Source organism: Schistosoma mansoni, chromosome W (genome assembly GCF_000237925.1).
Source record: "Schistosoma mansoni strain Puerto Rico chromosome W, complete genome".
NCBI classification, from domain to species: Eukaryota; Metazoa; Platyhelminthes; class Trematoda; order Strigeidida; family Schistosomatidae; genus Schistosoma; species Schistosoma mansoni.
The window spans coordinates 4443003-4467090 of record NC_031502.1 but is presented as its reverse complement, the minus strand read 5'-3'; the positions used below and the strand labels follow the sequence as shown (position 1 = coordinate 4467090).

At 34.4% G+C, this 24088-nt stretch overlaps 1 protein-coding gene across 1 annotated transcript in view; it reads left to right on the top strand.

Moving 5' to 3' along the window:
- Window positions 1–2328: 2328 nt before the first annotated feature.
- Smp_131890 (putative sodium/chloride dependent transporter) overlaps window positions 2329–24088 on the top strand; it is a gene marked incomplete at its 5' end in the record, with an annotated part of 30603 nt that continues 8843 nt past the window's right edge. The window contains 8 exons of the mRNA XM_018799972.1: window positions 2329–2424; window positions 3228–3408; window positions 5985–6116; window positions 7761–7925; window positions 8497–8548; window positions 9669–9801; window positions 11127–11365; window positions 23210–23334. Of these exons, the coding sequence (XP_018653832.1) occupies window positions 2329–2424; window positions 3228–3408; window positions 5985–6116; window positions 7761–7925; window positions 8497–8548; window positions 9669–9801; window positions 11127–11365; window positions 23210–23334 (1123 nt within the window). The remainder of the gene's footprint in view (window positions 2425–3227; window positions 3409–5984; window positions 6117–7760; window positions 7926–8496; window positions 8549–9668; window positions 9802–11126; window positions 11366–23209; window positions 23335–24088) is intronic.

The window sequence follows — 24088 nt, the reverse complement described above, 5'->3', positions numbered from 1 at the left end:
TAACACTTGGACTTTTAGTTCGATAAGTGAGCCGTGACCTGCTAATTACTAGATAGCAATATGATTATTCGTATGTATTTAAGTGTACTCATTAAAGCTGTTTCATATTTCATTAGTCTTCATGTAAGTTTTTCTTTTGTCATCACTGGTTTTGCGAGGTTTTGCTAATATCGCTGAATGTTTTCCATTGAACTGACTATAAATTCAGTGTATGTGGTTACCATCTATAGTTCTATAAATTAAATGTGAAATCTTAAATAAAAGAACAAAGATCTCGAATACATTTCAACTCTTTAATTTGTAATGACTTGAGGCATCCAGTTGTTAGTATCCTTGATTCAGTATTAAGTAATCTTAGTCGGCATATGTGGATTCCGTGCGGAGTGAACATCAATACTGCGATCTAAATGACTTGTTCCAAATAGAACGATCCTCGTATCCTTGATGTTAATGCTGGCCGAAATCCATCTCTTTTATTTTATTACTGTTTACAAAAAACTAATAGAGTACTTAACCATTGTATTAATCCATATTACTGAATAAGAATAACTATCCGAAATATATTGACCAATAAATCCAATTTACCCATAGTTTAATATACAGTTAAAATCTACACGGGAAATAGAAAACAATGGAAATATCTAGAATAAACTGAAGAGGTATATGAAGTTAATACATTTAACTCGATTTTTCATGCCTAAAGCATACTTATACCTACGGACTTTTTTTGCTTTCATTTATTAAAAAATGCAAGGTCGATTGACGTTATGCTATCCCATCTTTTTGCCATTTTGTAACTAGAATTCTCAGTTGATCACTCTCCTGTGTAAACAGTTGACCAAAATGCATATTCATTGTTTGATTACTTCAGTAGTTCTTTAGCTACTTACTTTATGTAAGTGATGTGTTATGCACTTTTTACTGACTGAATGTAATGAAGTATCATGAATGTTATGTATTAAGTTAGTTGTTCAACATAATAAAATTACCATTCACTTCGTATAAGCCAAAAATTCTTTATTTTGTATTCATTAATTTCAGTCTCTTCACTAGGTAATTCATTGCACTTTGAATCAACCTTCATTTTTCAGGACCATTTCTCCACATAATTAAATGTACTCTGCTATGGATTAATTCTCAGGCTTATTTTACACTTATCACACAAAATAAATTGGCGACTTGAGTAAAGCAACTGTTGAATAATGGCAAATATTAAGAGGCTATAAATGTGTTAGTTTGTATATGAATTTAATAAAACTTAAAATCTTAACAGAGTATTATATATTTTTGTATAGCATAAAAAGTGTCGATCAACAGTGGTGATCTGCTATTCACTTCTCCCAATCCATTGAATGAATCCATGGATCTCCCGACTACAAAGTTAAATGAGGTTTTTATGCAGTGATTTGTCAGTAAATGCTTGATATATCTGTTCAAGTTCCGTTTCTTGTATCTTTGTCATGCATCATAGCAATTAAGTTTCGCTATCTACGAGATTAGGTTATATTTCAAGATAGTTATATAGAGTGAAACTATTCCACCTGCGGTCGATAAGACGAAAAATAACTTGGCAATCAGTAAGCTAATCCTGAATAATTCTCCAACCATAATTTCAGCTACATTACCTGTTTGTTGATACAATGTTATCACCCGACTGCTTTGGAATACTCAAGAAATTACGTTTCCCAATTAATATCCAAAGATTATGAAGTGATAATCCTTCAATACTGTCCCATGTGGATTGAAGTTGGCAACTCCACATGGAAGTAGCTTTTATGTCTATACAATTTACCAACAATCATATAAAACATTATGGATAGATCCAAACATTAACACTATAAAGTATTTTTCTTCTGGATCAAGATTACCGCTAATTATCATTCTCACTATCATAACGCTGTTGCGTGTATAATCTGCGAAGGACTTTTTGTGTTGGTATTTTACTTTTGTATCACGTCTAGCTGAATGGACGAAGCACAAATTCACAGTTAAATGATTGCAGGTACCCACGAAATACGTGGCGAAATCAGATTGTCAGGGTTATAACACTAGGAAGCATGCTATTGGATAAAACATATGATGTTCTTATTGGTTGTAAATTTCATGTGCATGTCGTATTCTCTAACAATGAAAGCTAACAACAATGCTAAATTCTGATTGGTCAACCACTTGGTGTCTCATTAGGAAAAAATTGGTCGGATGTTGAACTTCATAAAGCGTCATTTTTAGAGCCATATAAAAGTCATCCAAATGTGACGAGAATTACTTTTTCAGTATTTCCTTGGTTGTCATTGATCGACTTTTAGGTCACGCAATCTAGACGTGTTGATGAACAGCGAAAACGCGTCTAATCCTCAGGAAACTACTAAAACTAAGAATCATGTTCCTACATTGATGCTGACTGACGAGAATTCAGGTGAAGCGGTAAGTGCGAAGAGATGTTTTCGCTTGCCTATGGACATGAAAATTTACTGTATTCAACATAAAGTGTATTTACAAAAAAAGAAATACGTCTGTATACATTTTGTACTTAGTCAAGTTAGCAGTGGCTGTTGAGGAATTTCACTGCATAGAAGATACATTTCTCATATCCATCAAAGAACATAATCAGCTATTTTACAAAAATGTTTTGTCATAAAAATCTAGCAATAATTAGAAAGTCTGGACTAAATTTGTTCCTAAGATCTATTTGAACATGTGGAAACAAAGGCTGTAATTTATGTATGATGCTTACAACCTTTTCCAAAAATTTATGCTTTAATTTTAGGACATGTTAATGTCAGTTCACATATTTCGTTGTTGAACCTCAGTAACGTATTGTGATAAGTCTGTCACACTTCTTTGTATGAAGTAACCACTAAACACTTGTTCAGAGTAAGTATTTCTATATCATTTATCGTAAATCACTCTTCATATATAAATAAGCAATAAAGAATATAGGTCGTTGCCAATAATTTATGTGTTTTAACATGTTACCCTACTGGCAGGATGTACTAACTACAACAGTAAACACTACCAGGTAGCTTCCACTAGTTAGATTAGGTATAATGTCATTCCGAGATCTAATATCAATTATGTTATTCAGTCATGTTCCTGTTTAGAAACTTACAGTAATTGAGCTAAATGTTTGGCCTTGAAATCATGTGGTGTTTTTATAGTTTCTGATTGTCTATACCATCGAGTGCTTTCTGTACTCGGACGTCTATCTTTTCATTTTTGTATTACAGTGTGAAATTACTGTAAAAGACGAAAAAGGGAATGATGTAGATATAAGACTTGATTTAGAAAAACAACAAGCACGCGGTGGTTGGAATGGGAAACTGGAATTCGTTATGACGTGTATTGGTTATGCCGTAGGTCTTGGAAATGTATGGCGTTTTCCGTATTTATGTCATAAAAATGGTGGAGGTTAGTTATTTTTCTGTCATATATAAATAAATCTATTACCCTAATAAGTTTTGTACCGATCTCATGATTCTGAGAATGTTTATTTAGTGGATAGGTTTTGGAAAGGGGATGGTGTTCGGGGTAGTTTGCCTTCCAATAATAGGATATACACATACCAGCGTGTGTTTGTCTTTAAATGTTTCGTATGATGATTAGTAACCGAAAGCTACTTATCGTAAATTAGCTTGGAATTTACGACAGACCTATTATCGCTTGATATTTACTTATTTTTAAACTATATGTATGTGGAAATGCTATAAAGTTTGTTCTTCAAATACTGGATTTCGTAGCCACCTCGTTTCATGCAACTCCGAACATTTTATTAAACCCTTGTTAGCTGTGCATTTTCGGGTTTTTATCAATCCACGAATTGACTGTAAATTTTACAAACACTTCGTTTTAATGTAGCTGGTCGCTGCAGCGCTCATGAAACAAAATCTTTATCGACGTAATTAGCTAGTTTTAGGTGCACTGACTTTTATGATCATGTCTCGTTTCCGTACAAAAGTTGGTTTTGAGAATTCCAGTTTGGTCAATTTCAGTAGTGAAAGGACATCGAAATCATGTGATGTATTAGTGCAACAGATTGATCACTCAAACTAAAGAATATCAATGAATAACAAAGTAAGTTAATGGAAACAATTCTTTAGAAAAACCTGGTTTCTGCGTTCAATAATTTAAGTCCATGACTTGCTGAACTCAGAGTTTGTGAACGTGTGTAATGTTTTTAATTATTTTTGACTACTGATTTAAGCATCACTGCGTCACTGATCTTAACACAATTTTCAGGTGTATTGTGCCTTGAACTGACACAGTTATGGTTGAAATTATAGGCAAGACCATAATTTGCGGACGATCACTGAACAACACTATAGTGACCTAGAGAAAATTCAACCACTTATTAAAGTAAAAATAGGATTATCAATTAATGTGATGAATTGAGATTAGGATTTGGAGTTGGAAGTTGAGTTCAAAAGCTAAAGTTTACATCACGAACTAACGATATGAAAAGTCAGTTCAATAAACAATTTAGATGTATCAAGTCCAAACCACGTTTCATTGATTGTATAGTTACTTAATCAGATGTGGATTCTTTTGAATGGGTTGATTTTTTTAAACTTCGGTGATATTTAAGGCTATTCAATTTAACTAAAAGAAATATTAACGATCTTGCTACAGCTTCGCTAAAAGAGTAAATATCCTGTAGACTGGGATAAAATCACATCTCATATTTTCAACGAAAATAGAATTAGGTTGTAAATTGTTAGTCAGATGTATTAACATTAATGGACTCTTGAATAAGAGGGTCACTGTTCATTAGTACTATTGTGGGGTTTGTATTCATCACGGTTTCTGATCCTATACGCGAATCCCTCGGTCAAATCGTCTTCTGAACGGGAGTCGGTCTTTTGCCTTAATATTTTACCATATTCGTTATGTATGTAGCAGTGGGATCCAGGACGTGAATTTTCATCTTATTTTTGGACCCGGAAATTATAAACTCTTACTAATACCATTACACCTGCCAAGCTAGTTAGTGTCTAGGTCCACTCACGATATAATTCTTTGAGGCGAAAGGGACAGGAATTAAGTCACACTACGAAGGCGAATACCGAAATTCAAGCACATCCAGCTTAGTATCCCCATATAGGACGTAATGCGCTTACTGAATTATATTACTGGGCCTATTTCAAACAATGGAGACTTGTGACTTGCAATTAGTTTTTACTCTGTACAGTGAATGTCTACTGTTTTTTTTTTAGTGCAGTGTACACATGAACCATCAGGCTTAGGAATTACTTGGTATCAATCTTTGAGATTTGTGCTATCTAGGCAACTAATTTGCTAGTTGACTTACTAAAGTCATAGATTTGCTCATAATTATATATATATATATATGATATAACACTAAACATCAGTGTTTCATCATATGTATAGTTACTATACACACGACAGTGATATATTTCTGTGTCGTTTTATTTATTTTAATTATTAGGTGATATACTGTTTTCATTTTGTGGGAATTACAACTAGATTCAAGCCAAAAAGTATAGTCAGTAAATCGATCATCTTTTCATACAAGCTTCACTCAAAAGTGACAGTTACTTTGTTTATTGAACTCTTACTCACAACATACGGTCAAAATGATGATTTAAATTATGAGACTTCGTGTTATGTGCAATCGAATAAGCATTTTTATATGAACTCGTAAATAATCTGGGGAATTTCATCTAAGTATATCTCTAAGTGATGGAATCAGTTCCACTTCATTGTCATTCACTACAGGAAATTGTGTAGTATTTTTTGTCGTTTGGGTTTCATTTAGAAATTTCAGCCTAAGAAATTACATGGTTTTATCATGTTCCATGTTATCAATTCATCATTTTAAAATAGTCTTATCGAATTAATTTATGGTGATTTTACCATTCAATTTCTAAGTATAGATTCTCCACATACGTTTGGTTTAACAAAAGATACAGAATTATCGGTGGTAATTAAATTTATTTTTCTTTTAATTTATATAATTCTAATGGTAGGTGCATTTCTCATCCCCTATTGTTTGATGTTGATATTACTTGGACTTCCGTTATTTTTCCTTGAATTCGCATTTGGTCAGTTTGCAAGTTTGGGCCCTATATCTGTTTGGAATATTAGTCCATTATTTAAAGGCGAGTAGTTTTGTGATTTAATGTTAGAAATTTCAATCATTTGATAAATCATTTTGTTACTAAGTCCTTGTATCCGTATAAATTAAAGTATTATGACTAAAGTGGTTTCATTCACGGACTGACATGATAGATACTTTATAGACTTATCTATTCCAGAGATACGTTTTGATTATGCATAATTCAACTACATTTCTCATTTATTGTCGGAAATTAAATGCTTATTACTCTCTGTAGTTACTGAAATCTTTTATGGTTCTCATTTATTCAACAAATTTCTGAAGACTACTAACGCAGAGACTGTGAGATCATTATGAAGATCAGTTTTGCTTTAAGTTTACTTATTTCTCCTTCACGTATATGACAAAAAATACTGTATGTAATTGTTTGGCATTTGAGAAAATGTATCTTTACGAAACAGCCTCTCTTTCTTTAAGTGTGATCACTCTTACTTGACCTTAACTACTACTCTGATACGGTAGTCAAGCTTGCTGATTATGATGGTTCAATCAAGCTACAATGGCTGGAACATTCATTTCCTTAAGTCCTACCGCCTCAGGCAGAGCGGTTTATGAGTGAAAGCAGAAAAGACAGTGAGCCTAAGGTCCATAGGTAGTCGTACTATTGAATATTTTGGAGGATGGTCGGAGTAAAAGGTTAAGATTGGCCTTAAAGATAACACACTCCACCTTCCATCGCCAGCGGTACCGCCTCAAAAGTAATTAACTAATACATGTAGAACTGTTTGGAAAATGCCGTGTGTAACCAGTCTCAAGCGATCGTTCCTTACGAACGGTGGTAATTTAGAGAGGTAATCAATACCGCTTTTAACTGAGTCACTTTTTCTAATCCTTTAACTTCAAGTATCCTTCTACGAAGTGGTTAAATGAGGAATGACATTCTCTTTCTTAACTCTAAAAGAACAAGAGACCACCAGTTTATAACGTTGTTCACATGCGATTACGTAAAACAGGTGAAGGAATTTTTTCAATCTCTTCTACTGTTAGTTTAAATGGTATGTTTCTCCATACATCCCTTGGAAAAAAAGGAATCAACGTGTGAATAAACACAGTATAAAGTATTTGTCATTGTTTCAGAAGCGTTCAGTAGATCAATAGTTTTGTATTAGCTCTCTAATTAAACAATATATTATTTTTTATAGGTCTTAAATATTTTTAAAGTATGCGAACAGAGTTACAGTCTATTTTAATATTTAATAATTAAACATAATAAGCTTTGTCCTGTGTCTATTACAGTGAATCGGAGATGCAACAGTTGTATCGTTTGCTTGGAAGCACGGACCGATAAAAGCTAGACGACCATCGGAAATTACTGTTCCGCCGCAGTACGAGACTCCTCACCAGTGCCCATCCATGATACCACAACCGGGAATCAAACCCAGGGCCTTTGATCTCACGCACAAAAGCCTAATCTCCAGACCTCTGTACGAGGATCCAATAGTACACAAATTTAACTTCAATCAAACGAAAATATCTCACAACCATCTGAAATTGTCTTCTGGAAGTTTAATCACGCCTGACATGATTTAGCTTCACTGGTCTCAGCTTCTTACATTATTTATTTCTGCTATGAATGATAGTAATAACAATACGTCTCTTGAAAACGTTTTCACTTTTCTGCTTCCAGGCATCGGTTATGCAATGGTCATTTTATCTTGGATACTTGTTGTATACTATCAAATTGTTGTAGCGCATTGTTTATACTTTCTATGCGCTAGTTTTACAAGCCGATTACCTTGGACAGATTGCGATCCATCTTGGAGTAGTCCGAATTGTATGGATGCATCTCGTGGTAAGTGTTATCAATGAATATTGTAACTTCCACATTGATTTATGGCTATTTTGGCAAATTCATAATCACATGCTTGCAAATAACTTTAAGTAGATAACGGTTGTGGATGTGCACCACTGAGGAGTCCCATATTGGGATGAAACGGCTATACAGTGCTTCTAGCCTTTTAATAGTGGTCTAGCTTATATCGACTGGTGAATCCAACTTTGAGAATGGAACTATTGTTACAAGTCATCATAAGATGCTAGTATATTAGACGAATCAACTATAGCTTTAAACAACGTAATGGATAAAGGTCAAAATCTAATCCTTAACATTTAATAAACGTTGTTGAATAATTACCACTACCTATTGTCGTTCAATTCAGTTATTAAGCCTCAGCTCTTGTCTGGACTTCAAATAACTGTCTACTAATTAAAAACATTTTAATTTTTGAAAATTAGAGTAATTTACGGCTGGGAGGTTTTTACTTGTGACCACACTTCACAATATAATTTCACTTTCGATTGATCCAACTGTTAATCCTAGCGAACTACATATACATATGTATTTGTTCTTTTTTATTTTATAGCTAACTTTACGAATATTACAAATCCTAAAGCTCCATCAGAAGATTATTACTTGTAAGTAGCATATACTTTATGAAAAACCATGTTTTTTCGCTCTATATGCATTTAACGACTTGTTTGTTTTATCGTTAATAACGTAACCATTCATTCACAGTTTCATATTTTTCAAATCATTGACGTTCAACGATAAAAAGTATACCAACGCTTCATTCATTTCAATCTCGTTAGCTGAACAACAACGTCTATCTACACTCAACCTGGTCACCACCTAAATAACACTGAAGTACCATCGCTAAATGAGGTAATGTACAACTCGACTTCAAATTTGACTTCGGGATAGAACTTTTGTATTAAGATTGAAGATGACTTTCCTGACGAGTACCCAATTACACCGAACCTAGACTTCTTATTGAATTACATAGACTACTAAACTTACTATATCTTAACTAACCATTTTTTTATTTATTTCTAACTCCCATCTAATTAAACTAAAATGAATGGAGTTACCGTAATCAAATTATCTTTCGACAAGAAAGTGGGTGTAATGAACAATGATTTACTTTCGACTCACCTCAAGTAATACATTTGTAAGAATAAATAAATAAAGTAGGTAATTATAGCTTCATATATTGTTGTGACTAACATCTATAAGCTTATTTTCCTGAAATACCCATCGGATTTTACATAGTTGAAATCATAAGTCAATTGAAGCTAGACCACCATCAAAAACTTGGAAGCACTGGACGGCCGTTTCGTCCTATTATGGGACTGCACAGCAGGGCGCATCCACGATCCACACTCCTGAGATTCGAACCCAGGACCTATCACTCTCGCGCGCGAACGTTTAGCCACTAGGCCACTGAGCCGGCATCCAACGGTGTTGATGTCTAACTTCAACCAATCCACGAAATTGAGCAACCGTTCACCATTGTCTTCGGTGAGTTACTATCTCAACAGACCTGGTCGAACTACACTGGTCACTGCTTCTCACTAGAACTCCAGGAAATACCTCATGAAGCTAGTCTAGTGCTTCCAGGTTTTCCATGGTGGTCTAGCTTCAATCGACTCATGATTTCAACTACTGAAATCTCCACAAAACCCCATTCTAATAGTCATCTATTCATCTATCACCATTTAAAAGTTAACTCAATTGTTCTCGTCCCTTTTACTTCAGTAATGAAGTACTTAAATTAAGCTCTGGTCTTGAAGAATTCGGTACGCCAAGTTGGTCATTATCATTATGTCTATTGACTTGTTGGATAATTTGTGCATTAGCTGTTATCAAAGGTGTACAATCACTTGGTAAAGTAAGTTATTTATATACTTCAGAATTTTAGTAATAATACTCAGTATAAAATGAAATCTTAAAAGTGACATGATTTCTGTAGTTCTCCTTCATCTAACTTTAACGAATAATATAAACAGTGAACACAGATGATGTAATTCAAAAGTATGAGTCCAACCTATTAATGTTTAGATGAATTACAATAAGTTCCACTGAAATCATGAATCAACATAAGTTAGGCCAACATAGAAGACCTGGAACACTGGATGTCCGTTTAGTCCTAGTATAAGTCTCCCACGCAGTGCACAACCACGATCCCACATGCGATACTTGAACCCAGGACCTTCGGGCTTGCTTATGAACACCTAACATTTGAACCACTGACCCAGCACCTAACGATGCTAATGTTTACATTCAATCAAACTACCACATTGCTCGATCATTCTCCATTGTCTTCGGTAGGTAAGTGGCTTATAATAAGTTTGTCTTATTATCTTCCTATTGGTATTTATATTTGGGAGTTGATTTATTGATCATATTGTATTTTTGTGGATGACAGGAATTTTCATCATCCAATTATCGACAGTTATTTCGATCCAGATAGTTAATTCGCTTAGATATTTGAGTAATTAGAATTTGTATTTTCTATACCTAGTCATTAAATCAAAAGGCATATCATTACAAGACAAAATGTATTTAGGGATTCAGGTTGATGGATGTCTCAAACATAAAAATGATAGTATTATATTCTCCAGTTCAATTTCCTCAACAATTGTACCCCTTTCAAATTATTGACTAGCCTACTATGCGAATGAGGGGAGGGAAATAGAAACCACGTAGGAAACTGTGTTGCTCAAACAAAATAACACTGGCCATGTAATTTTTTTGAACTGATCCAAATAGAAAAAGTGTGTCTGGTGGCTTTAGTAGATAAATAAATCAGAATAGCTCACACATATATGAACCCATTACCTATAACAATGCTTGACAACAACAAGTTACCCGTCTAGATTTTTCCAAGATATCAGAACATCACTATAATTTGAGTAGTGAATCGAGAATGGAATAGGGATCCAAGGAAAACTGAAACATGAACTGATCTAAGTTTTTATGACTGGTCTCGAGCTATGCGATTAGTGTGTCCATTTGTGCACCTCTCTCTGTAATATGTATCTTTGAGTGGACACAGCACAAACCGAAGTTGCTTGGCTTCCAATTGTTTTACATAATACTGATTCGAATTAGTAATCACTAATCAATCCATGCTTTTCAAAGTCAAATGTTATTTTAATTATTCACATAAATAATCACGACAGTGGAATACACTTTCTCTTTTCTTCTCCATAGGTATCCTATTTTACAGGCATATTTCCATATGTCATGTTAACCATTCTCTTAATACGAAGTGTACTTCTTCCAGGTGCCAAAGATGGTGTACTTTATTACTTGACCCCTGATTTCTCACGTTTGAAAGATCCACAAGTATGGGCTGATGCTGCTACACAAATTTTTTTCTCTTTGGGCTGTTGCAACGGTGGTTTGATAACAATGTCGAGTTATAATAAATTTAAGAATAACTGTTGTAGGTAAGTTAGAAAAATTTAAACAAAATATGAAATAATTTTAATGTAGAGAATTCATAATGACTGTTCACTTAATAGTTTACATAACGGACTAATATTTAAATAACAACCCCACTGATAATTAGGGTTTATCAAACAATCATTCCTTCATAGTATGGGACTGAAATTATGTCCGTATATGTGATCAACCGGATATCCATTACAATAGTCCTGTGTTCTAGTCTTAGTGAGGTTATAGGGTGCTTATTGTTCTTATGTCTCATACTATGCCAAAATAACAATTCAATTCATCTTGCTTCTTGTTTAATTAAAGTCCATTTTTTAATGTAAACCATAAAATATGTAACTTTATTTAAACATTGTAAGATGTATTAATAACAGTAATGCGTATAATAATAGTGGTCCGATTGAACTGTTAGATAATAAAAAATGGTTTACAATTTTAGGAATTTCACTTTTTCGTGTATTTCTTAACTGTGGTTTCATAAACGATCTGGTTACTTGATCCCAATGAATATTCATCTTTAATTTCACTTATTATACTCCTTGAATAATATCTTCAAACCCTAATTTTTCCGATTACTGCTTATACTTTTACTAACTCCACCACTATGGGACTTGAATCGACAACTGTATCACTGTGCTAATGTATGGCAACTTGAATTGACGTACGTACGTACGAAGTTTTAAGTTGTTACTGTCTGTCATGGAATCGTTATTAGTCTTATGATATTTCAACCAATGTACTTTTCTCCGTGAATCTATTTAGTTATTTACTATGAAGGTATGATTTTCATGTACAAATCGATTATGTCTGTTATTTATCTTTTCTCTTAAGCGAGTTATTAATTTCAAAAGATTTTCACATAAACTGCGTTTAAGAGCAGTTTTGTGTTCAGAAATTGTTTAGTTATGTAAATTAATTTACCACAAATCAATTGCGTTTATGGGAAATGCAATAATTTGAGAATATTTTTGTATAGTTCAATAGGGCTAGTTTCAGTCAGTCACAACGTAGAACTTCGTAGGTACGTACATCAGTTTGAGTTGCCATACTACATTTGCACAGAGATCAAGTTGTTGATTCAAATTCCATAGTGGTAGAAGTAGTCAGAGTATAAGCAGTAATCCAAAAGATTAGGGTTTGAAGATGTTATTCAAGGAGTATAATCCAGTGAAATAAATTTGGAAAGAGGAAAAGATAGAGACATGAAGAATTCAGAAGATTAGAATTTGGGAGAACACGAAGAGTGGATGCACCTTCGCCATTGCAAACGATTTTGAGCCATGTTATTCAAGGTCTCTAACCATCGGTTTCTATCATCTCACGGATCCCAACCAGGTAGTCTACACCTACCAACACGGCTCAGTCCACTTGTCAATTACTTCATGCACTTGTGCCACGTTTTGGTCTTGCCGCCTCTATCTTTCTTCCAACCTGCTCCTACACCATAAAACATTGCACGTCGGGGCAGTCGGTGGTTGGGCATACGTAATACGGGTCCCAACCATCTCAACTGATGAAGTTTCACTACTTCATCAATCCATTTGCCATCCATGCCTAGTAGTCGTTTCCTAACGACTGCATTACTTACTCGGTGGTCCCACAGGGCTAGTTTATCAACATTTAAATATGTAGAAAAGGATTTTTTCCAATTTTTGTTAGCAACAAGATGCATTTTGGTAGTGTAATTGTTGTTTTTCGAAGGCGAGACGGAAATATCATTTTTTCGACTGCAATCCAGTTTCACAGTTGATTATTAGTAGAGATCGTGGAACAATAAAAATTACTTACGCCTGTTACCCCTCGCCGAAGAGTATAGGTCACCTACCAGAACTCTCCGTTCAACCTTGTCCTGGGCAATCCTTTTCATATGTGCTTTTGTCTCCCGGCGTAATGTATTCTTTGGCCTTCCTCTTTCCCTCATCCCTTCAGGATTCTAAGTTAGGGCTTGCCTCGTGATGCAGTTTGATGGTTTCTATAATGTATGTCCTATCCACTTCCAACGTATTTTCCTAAATTCCTCTTTATCTGGAACCTTGTAAATCCTCTCCTACAGAGGGCTGTTGCTGATGCTATCCGGACAATGGGTGTTGAGTATCTTGCGTAGACAACTATTTACAAACACTTGTAAATGTTTGATGATGGTTGTAGTAGTTTTATGCTTTCTAACCCCGTGCAGTAGGATTGTCTTGACGTTTGTATAGAAGATTGTGACTGAAGTTAAAATGCTTCCAGGTTTTCCATGGTGGTCTAGCTTCAATTGACTCACGCTTTCAACTATGAAAATAATAAATCTCCACAAAATCCCTTCTGATAACTTTGAAGTTAATTGACAGTTGTTTTGAGTTCCATATGTTCTTCAATTGTAGAAATGCCTCCCTTGTTTTGCCAATCCTCCCCTTTACATGTGCATCAGATATTCCTTGTTCATCAATAATTCTTCCCATGCATGTGAATGTTTCCACATCTTCCAGAGCTACGTCAAGTGTGATCGGCTTGGTGTTTTCCGTGTTGTATTTGAGAATCTTGCTTTTTCATGTGTGTATGTTGAGGCCTATTGATGCAGAGGCTGCTGCTACATTTGCTGTCTTCATCTGTATTTGTTCACGTGTATGAGATAAGAGGGCTAGGTCATCTGCGAAGTCCAAATCATCTAATTGATTTTGCGCTGCTCATTTTATTCCGTGTTCCCCCTCAGATGTGGAAGTTTTCATAATCCAGTCAATCACCAGAAGAAAGAAGAATGAGTCCTTATAGAGATCCGTTCCTTATGATGATGCTTGTTGCGGCCCAGAACCTCCTGACATGTTGAAGTTAGTGCTTCTTTGAACCCTTTCCAGTCGTTTCCCATTGTAGTTTCTTCTTATTTCAGTAGATCTTGTAAAACTTGGGACTTGATGTTGAGAGTCATCTTGAATTTCGTTAAGTTTGTTAGTATCTCTTCGGACGGGCGTGTTGAACATTTGTACTGCTGTTTGCCTAGCTGCCCAGTGTTTCTTCAGCTTCAGTTTCATCTCAAAAACCACCAGAAGATGATCTCAAGCTATGTCAGATTATCTCCTGATTCTCACTTCTTCCATTGTCCGTCTGAATTTTTTAGTGATACATAATTCATCGGTCAGAGTCCCAGTAGTGTGATCTTGTGAGACCTGTGTAGTTTTGTGTATGTGTATATGGAGAGAATATAGTGCCATCTATGAACATTTCAATATAGTGTAAATTCTTATTTTGACATTTGCAATTACGTTACGTAGTAATCATATGATGACATATCGATTATTAGTTGGAAGAAAGAGGTTTATTAATAATCAAAGTAGTTATTCGAAAATCAAGCTGTTGCTGCGTTGCATAATATGTAAAAGGAGAAGAAAGAACTAACAAAATATTTTGGTGAACGGTCAGTAATATAGTAGTTTTGTAAGAATCAAGAGACGAATTTAGAGGATAAGTAAAATACAAAAATGGAAGGAATACGAAAATTGTTTACCCAAGTTCTGCTACAGACTCCACTATATCGATGGCTAGGGTAGTGAGAGTGGTTGTACAAACTTCTTTTGGATACAAAGGTTCGGTTTGTGAACATGGATTGCGATTGCTTCAGCTATGTAAAAAAGACAAACTCGTAAACCATGCGGCGAATTTGATGGAATATGGTAGATAACCTTAAAAGCTTTATTCAGTTCAACTTGATGACCTGTGTCCACCAAGTGAGCGAGAATAGAACTCTCAATCACTTGTACTTGTCCTTTGCTCAACCACGACGGATGGTGTTCTGTTATTCGTAGACGAACTTGCCAAATTGTACGCCCTATATAACTGGCTCTACAGGAGCAGTTGAATTGGTAAATACACATCGATGTGGCGAATTCAGGCAATATATGTCTTTTATTAACCGTTCTTATTGTGGGGCGGTTGTAGAAGATGGTACTCAGTCTAGCTGCATTAAATGTTTTCTGTACTGTCTTTCTTAACCTATGTGTCACATAGGTAGCAACATTTAGAAATTGTAATTTTAAGAAAAATACCTTCTTTGGAACGGTAGGTACCCTTGTCCTTCTTTTCGTCTCCTTCATAAGTTTCATATGAATTTCATTGGGTATCCATTCCTACTAAACAAATTGCGAATATTAACCAATTCATCTAAAATAATGTCATCAGAGTAAATCATTCTAGCACGATGAGTCAGGATCTTTATCAAGTTTCTTTTGTATAACACTCGTTGAGTGTTATTCCTTTATTGTGATTATATATATTAGTGTAGAACCATGATGAAAAACTAATTGAAAAGAAATTCCTTCGCTCGATTCGTTCCTTTTTTTATATGACCAGTTTGCTTAGTAAACATAAATTTTGAAATCTCGCACCAATTTCGTCCTCTTTATTTAATCAGTGCATGTCGTCCTATGATATCTTAATATTCAGTGTTTTGCATTCAGACTCTGGCATTTAGATCTGCTATCAGGGTGGTCCGTTCTTTTCACGGACACTTCGCTATGATTGATTGCAGCATTTCATAGAACTGATCTTTATCATCGTCATGGCTATCATTGATGGGTGCATAACACTGGATAACATTGGTTGTGTTCTCCTCCTTCTTTGTTTTGAATGATGCCTTGATAATTCTGCAGCCATGAGGTTCCCACCCTACAATTGCATTTCATGTTTCTTTGGACAGCATTATAGCAACTCCCTGAGTGTGTGAAGCATTTTGTTTTTTGTGACCGGAGTGCAGCAACATCTCTACTGTATCTAGGCTTTGCTGTACAGCTTTGGTCTAATGGGTTTCGCTGGTTCCAAGAACTGTCAAGTTGTATCTCCTCATTTCCGTTGCTATTTCATTGGTCCTCCCGATCTCTTGCATTGACCGGACGTTCCATGTACCTATAGTGATTGTTTCTCTGGTTGTTGGGAAGGGCATCGGCTTCGTGACTTCTGAAAACTCTCGGCTTTCATGATGAGGCTTCAAAATGAAGTCTTAGGGCAGAGTTTAAATGGTTTAACTTGTTTAATCTGGTTGGCGTTTGTTTAGCATGATGTTTTTCTTCGGGATGGGGTTGTTGTCCCGATGCCCAACCCTCCTCCTTTGTGTGGGCTTGGGACCGGTTGTAATTCTAGAAGAGCTACATGCGGAGTTAATAATAAAAATAATCGTTATAATTATCGTTTCGTATATACAATCTTGGTTATTCCTCAATGTACTGGTTTACTGAAGAGATTCATCTAATATAATGTTCTATATACATCTCTACAATAATGAAGCGAGTGATTTAATTACGGTAAAGTTAATGATTTAATTAGGTATGATATATAACATTAATAATATATTTTTGTAATAAAGTGTCAAATAGTAGTAGCACGAGGGGTGAGGCAAGGCTTGATTATAGCAGTGTTTACACATTTAATGTCTCTATAGTTTCACGAGTACACTTTTATTTAGTTACCATGTCAGATTTGTTCAGATGGTTGAATTTTCGTAGGTTACAATACTGAACAAGTGTTTTCTCCTAGTAAAGGACACCTCAGTAGCCCATATTCATGAGGCCCTATCTTAGGAGATAATATCCAAAAACATTCGGTCTCTTAGTAAGCACTAAACCTTCAAAGATCACTTAATCGTGAGCCATTAGTATACACGTCTAACTTCAGTATTGTCAATTAGTTGTTTAACAAACTTTATTATTCGTCCAATGGATCGGAATAATAATCATTTCTGTACTCAATAACTACAAGAGTAAAATATTAAGTTACAAATTATTTGTTCAAAAAACTAATAATAAATCATTTTTAAATTGTCAGTTTTGAATCAAATAACTCTTATGAACAAATTAATTAGTTAGTATTACGAAACAATAACATTTTTTCATAACAAAATCATTTGAAACATGTGTACAATTGGAATAATTATTAACATGTTATGCAAAATGTTCATTGTCACTGATGTTTATTTGAACACATTGAATTGATATAAAAATTATTTTTTTAAAACAAACAAGTACATTGAAGTTTTATGAAAAATTTTTACATCCTTTTACAATTTGGTCATTTCAGTTCTTTTTTATTTTGGCACTGTGTTATGGTTAATTGGTTGACCATGCATTAAGTGTTTGAACGTAACAATTCATCCAGTCAATGTTATATTATGTGAATATTGTAAGGTTTATCGTGATAAATAGCCGAACTGTAGTCTGCCACCTGTTATTTTTCCGTTCCGCGGGGTTTCCGTACCCCAGTAAGAAATTTTTTATTAAAATTGGTGATGTAGGTAATGAATATTTTCGGATCGCAATTATTTATGGAATCTACGATAGAAACCTTATTTTATATGAAACTCGTCGGCTGGAAGTACCTATATTTTAGTGTCACCATTCACATTGGAACCTAAACGGACATAAATAACTTTTATCGGTGAAAGTATAATATTGAGACAAGCCAATCACAATCGAGAATGCAACTACCAGAATTATATGGGAAATTCAAATACCAACTGTTAAGAGTTGTGCAAATAATATTTTATAACCTTCACATCGTTTAGATTGAAAATAGAGAATTAATTTTTGTCACCATAATGTGTACAACACATCGAGCGCCCAATCCTTTATATCTAGGTTATATATAACGGGTAATTCGTCACTATCCCTAAATACTAACACTTAATCTTGAAATAAGTCTCAATTTTTTTGGACGGTAAACCCTCATGGAATTTTGCGCTAAGTTCATACATCTACATGTCTACAGAACATTTACTTTTTATGAGTGGTGTCAGCTCGTGATAAGTACCTTAATTCTAAATCAATAGTTTGATCTCTAAATACTTGATTCTGACCAAGAACAATATGAGTACTCTAAAAATTTCAATTAGATCCTCTCAAAGGTTAGAAAGGACGAACAAATTATATTTATATTTATTATTTGATTCAAAGGTAGAGTAACCTGTAGAAGACTGGTAGGTTCATGAATTATGTAAAATCTGTTTACACTGTCAAATTTATTGCTTCTCTTCATAAACTATTCATTTATCAAAGGTGTTTTTGAATGGTTTTAGAACTGACTTAAAATTAGACACAGTTATCTTAAGTTTGTCTCTGTACTATACTATCCTGATCACTTTCGTTATATAAAATGTTTAACTCTTAGACAAATTTGTCAATAAAGATTTTTTTTGTATGTAACGTTGGAGTTTCTCTAAGATATTTTACTCTATAAAGGGTCACAACAGTATCCTTAACGTGAAATAATCCTCATTACGATGAATGATATGTATGTACGCATATATCTATAGTGATAAGTTCAGAAAACTGACGACTAACTTCGTAAAAACAAAAAAGTTCATCCAACTGCTAAACTCTGACAGGTTTCGTTATTTCTGTTGTAAAGTACTTGTGATTTCTACAGACTCTCCACTCCATTGATTGGAAAGCGACTTATAAATCTTTAGGGTTATTTCAAGAATCTATCAAATGCATCCTAAAATGACAGTTATGAATTAATGCTTGGAATAAAACATAAATTAATTAGCCACTCAGTAACAGTACCGAATGTCATATTGTCTAGTGTTTTCCACTAATCAAACCATATCGATCGTTTTATCATCTCAGGCCACCAGTGTAGGTAACCTAACATTTGATTTTATGTTAAAGGATCGAAAGCAACTAGCAAGTAGCCTTCGACACTGACGTTCCATGCTGCACCTATAAAGAAAAAGAAGGTTCTCAGTAAAGCTGTTTAAGTTGTGGAGTTAGTTTGAGGTTATCATAAGACATGGACATTGTAAGATGAAAACAGCGTCGGCGTCTGTGATGATTTTGAGTTTGTTCTGCTTGAACCAATAATACTGATTCTACAATACAATGATTAGATATGGTAAGGTTTATCGGCCTACGCGAAATTCCTCCGTCTCCAAGCCCTTAATCACAATTCAAGAATGAGACACCCCTATGTAACCTCTAAATCTGATACAAAAACCCGTGATTATAAACATATAAATTACAGAATCTCAATGCACTTTAAATAGGAAATCACATCTATCTAACTAGCGAGAAATCACGGTATGAAGCTTATAATTAATTCATAACAATGTAGGAATCGTAGAAGGTATAAGAATAATTCACGAGTTAATTGCAAGCACATAATTAGAAGTTGCAACGTTTGTCATTATCATTTATTTGTCTGGACATAACACAGAGAACTGTACTGGTAGTGATGGAAATTTGGTTCACTAAAAATCAATATTAATCGGATACACTACAACAATGTTTATCCATATCTATTTGTCATAAATATTAATTATTTGAATATGTACGAAGACAACTGAAAGCAATTAGATGACTCATTTTTACTTGCCCGGACTAATATGCATTATTTACTGAAATTCTGTTCTGTGCCAACCTGTTTCATTCATGTTTATCCCAAGAAAATACGTTTCCTAATTCATTTACTGTTAATGGTATCACTTGTCTGTAGTTACTTAGTAGTCCATGACATGATAACTACATTTCTTTAGTTAATTGAACTTCATCAAGCGAGGTATAAATAATAAAAGGAATCTACATTGATTGATTCACTAGGTGGATAGCACCCAATTTCAGTTTTGTCCAATCTGGGCATTTCTTAACGATTGGTTGCAGACCCCAATAAAACTGATCTTTATCGTTTCCACTGCTATCATTGGTGGGTGCATAGCATTCGATGATATTTATCTTAATCTCGTCCTTTGTTTTAAAGAATGATTTGATGATCCTGGGTTCATGAGATTCCCATCCTATAAGTGCTTTCCGCGTGTAGGAAGCAATTTCCTACAGATGCAACTCTAAGCTATTCTCTTGACTGTCAAATCCAGAGTCTTGGATTAGCCAAAGTTAGAACAAGTAAGCTATTTGGCTTAATAAATTTTATCTGTTTGAAACAGTAACTAGAGGATAGGAAAAATGGGTCAACAAGGCGAATATTATTTTACAATGAACATAAAATTGTGATTGATGGATGAACAAGACATAGTCATACAAGGTCAAAGAAAGTTAATGTGGTGGTGAGCGTTTCGCCTTATCGTTGGTGTGTTCGTTTATCGATTTCACTTTACACCGCGCTTCTTTGGACAGCAGCAGTGCGACTATTTGGGTGTGCAAGACATGTTCATGACCGAACCTAATCTTTTCTGTCTAGCTAGCGTCCAATAGGTTTTGATTATTCCAAGCACCTCCAGGTTGTATCTCTTTAAAAACAATTTCATATTCATAGCAGTGTCCGATTTTTTATTGAATCTTGTTGAAAAGCAAAATGTTCACTATCACGATAAAGGTCGTCATCAATCTATTTAGTTAAATTTTACTTTTCTTAACTGACAACCCACATCTTCACACTTATTAAAATTTTGAATCACTGATGGTAGTTAGTTGATGTCTTTTTGATCATTATTATTCCTTTTCTATCAGTTTTTATTAGTATTATGTTAAGAACCCTGATAGAATTTTTTTTAGAACCCTTCGTCTGTTGTCTCTGGAAGAATAATGCAAGTCTTTTAATATGTTGTTAATACAAAAGTCACTTCTATGCTAGTGAAGCGTCTAACTGCCTATTTAGTCAAACATCTGTCAGTTACTAATTGTTTATATGTAGAAGTTGAATACTGAAAAACAGACTTCTCTGCCGCTTCCTAGCTCCTAAACGTCTCTTAAACCTTGAACAGTTAAGAAGGTGAAAAATATGGAAGAAACTTCACTTCATAAATGAATGAATAAAAAGAAAACAAAGTTCTCCATAAAATTATATGTAACCTTAAGACCTTAGAAGCTCCTTGGAAGTACTTAGTGACAAATCCGTTAGTTGTTTAATCTCGAAAATGAAAAAAAATAACAGTCAAGAATTAGTATATTTGTATTATGAATAGCAGTGGAGCTGAAAAGGCTGCATATGTGTCAATAGGGACGGATCAGTTACAGTTCTTAGTATCAGCATTCAAAAGCTAAAAATCCTTGCTTCTAACAATAACGACAGATAAGTTGAAAGAAGCTATCTCTAAATCATTATTTTGATGGATTCACAAACAGCCGGAAATTTCTGTTCATTGTTGAACCAATTTCTTACCGGTAGAAGTATCTCTGAAGTAGTGTGATTATTCTTATAAGAATGTGGTCATATACTTATTAACAAAAATAGTATTGCAGAACGTTCATATTACCTTAATTGTCAGCTATATTTCAATGTCATTCGATAGATTGTCATATACTGCACCGATCCGAAATAACGATCAATTAATTTCTCGTACTTCTGTATTGATCAGTATTGTGACAAACACTATACCTCACAGTGTGTATATAAACTAACAGTATATTGCTTTCTGGTGATTTCCATACTTGATGATGACCACGTGAATGATGCGTCAGAAAATGTAGAAAAAGATGGTATTTGTGACCAGTCATATGATGTTTTGCTGTTTTCTAGTTGGATATTCTTTTTATTAAATTGGTAATTGCTATGCTCCATATGAAAGAAAACTACTACAACGTAATGATGGTACACATTCGTGGCTTAGGTGGATGATCTTGATGGTGTTGATTTCCCCGAGCTAGATAATTTAACTGCTAAGGTTTCATTGCAATTCCGAACAATATCTCTAGCATTTAATTCACGTGGAATTGAGCTTCCTAGTTATTCCGCAATTGTTATATAAGTTCATTCCGGTAACTTAGTGACTGGCTTTATTTATTGGCTTAATCACATTCACATTCCTTTGAATTCATGTTCACTGTCATTGTTAGTTGACTACCGATCTTGTGATTGATTAATCTCCTTTTTCACGGGGTCATAGATTGGATTAGCGTCGATATGTCTGTTTCTTGCGAAGTGATCAGAGTCCCATGCTTTTGGAAATCCCCTGACATCCTAGGATTTTCCCTGATCCGAAATTCGTCTATTTTTCCATGTGTTCATATCAATGGTATTAATATTTTCATGTCGCCCCACTGTTAATCTGTGATAACGTATGCGCGTAGGTCAAAGACCCGCCCACTGTGTTTAGTGTAATACTTATAGCGGTTGGTCCAATTTATTATGTAAATGATGTTGCATTTATCTACCTTTGCTGTTGTCTTTTGATCTACATAAAATGGACTGAAATGACAGTTGATTTGCGAATGATGTTGATACCAAAGAACCTTATGATATTGAAAACAGTTTCTAAGGTTGGTTTTTTAACGGTGTTTTGACTGAACAGACATCTTTTGCTAAAATTGATAAAGTATCAGTTATAACAAAAGACGAACTGGAAATAAATGAATTGAATGATTATAAAGTTCAATTCTACATGAAGTAAGCGCTAAAAGTGTCCTCATTGGCTGTCATGACTGACGGATGAAGTTACGCACAACTTTTTTGGTTCTCGATAAGTGAGTTGTTCCCAACGCTATCGAGCGATTTTCATTTCATTTGGTTAGTGAGCAATATTGTGTATAAAAGTGTATAATCTTCATTAGGAATTTCATTCTGCATGTTCGTTTCACTGTGTAACACTGATTTGTCCTTAGCAAACAATTGCTGATAACTACTACTTCGGACTCTTCATATGATATGAAAAGTACACTCAAATATGAAGCACTCCTCGCACAAATGAAAATTCCTTAGACCACAGCAAAGCTCATCATAGCTGACATTTAGATAGGGTTTCATCAAAGTGAACAAAAAAGATTATTAGGATTTTCAGGTCTATTTAAGAGTCAACTGAAAAAAAACTTTATCTTGTCAAAGAAACGTTTCACTTATGGGGAATACAATGCGGTATAGCATCGAAAACGTTAAGTTTTTTCTTACTGAAACCTCTCTTATCTTCACTTTTCTCCATTAAAAACCAGAGATGCTGTAATATTCGCTATCATCAATTGTGCAACTTCTGTATACGCTGGATTTGTTATCTTTAGTAATTTGGGTTTTATGGCTTTAACAAAGAATACAACAGTCGCTGCAGTTGCGACATCCGGTGAGTTAACAAGTTATTCCTTGTATTTAAATATATCTTCATGTGTATACTTATCTACCGATGATACTTTTCAGCTGTTTGAGTGTATGTACAGCTAGAAGAGTATGTATAAAAACGTTTTTTGTAAAATTCATAATTTGTTGAAAACTTAGTAGGTAAATGATATTTGACTAGTTTTGTTGTCAATACGCAATCAGTTTTTTATCGATCTAATTGATAACTAGCGTCCTATATATTTTGTAATGTAAATTGATACGATCTGGAATAAAGTATTGATTGACTATGGTTTTGGACTACAGAAGCATATCATCATCCGTTCAGTACTAGTGTGAATATTTGGAGATTAATAATAGCCCTAGCGTTATCTTTTTTATAAATACACATTAGTTTGAAATTCTTCTCTCGGGGAAATAAAGCTGTCCGCGTAGTTCGTCTATGTTAGCTTACTTATAACGAGCGAACTCTCAGAGTCGAAATAAGTGTTACCACGTTCATCGGTCGTCCGACTCAGATTCCGATTCACATACTTCCTATATGATTGCTGGATCTGCTATATGAGTGAGGATATCATGTAAGAATAACTAGAAAGCTGTATCTGATATCTCATCAAATCATCACTTGTTGTTCGTCAAGAAGAAACTGGAACTTAGGAAGCATCGGAAAACGGGGCGGACAACATCACCAAAGTTTAATACGGCTTTACTCTAGGATGCTGATAAACTCAACAAATTCAACATAGCCCTCAGTAGCATGT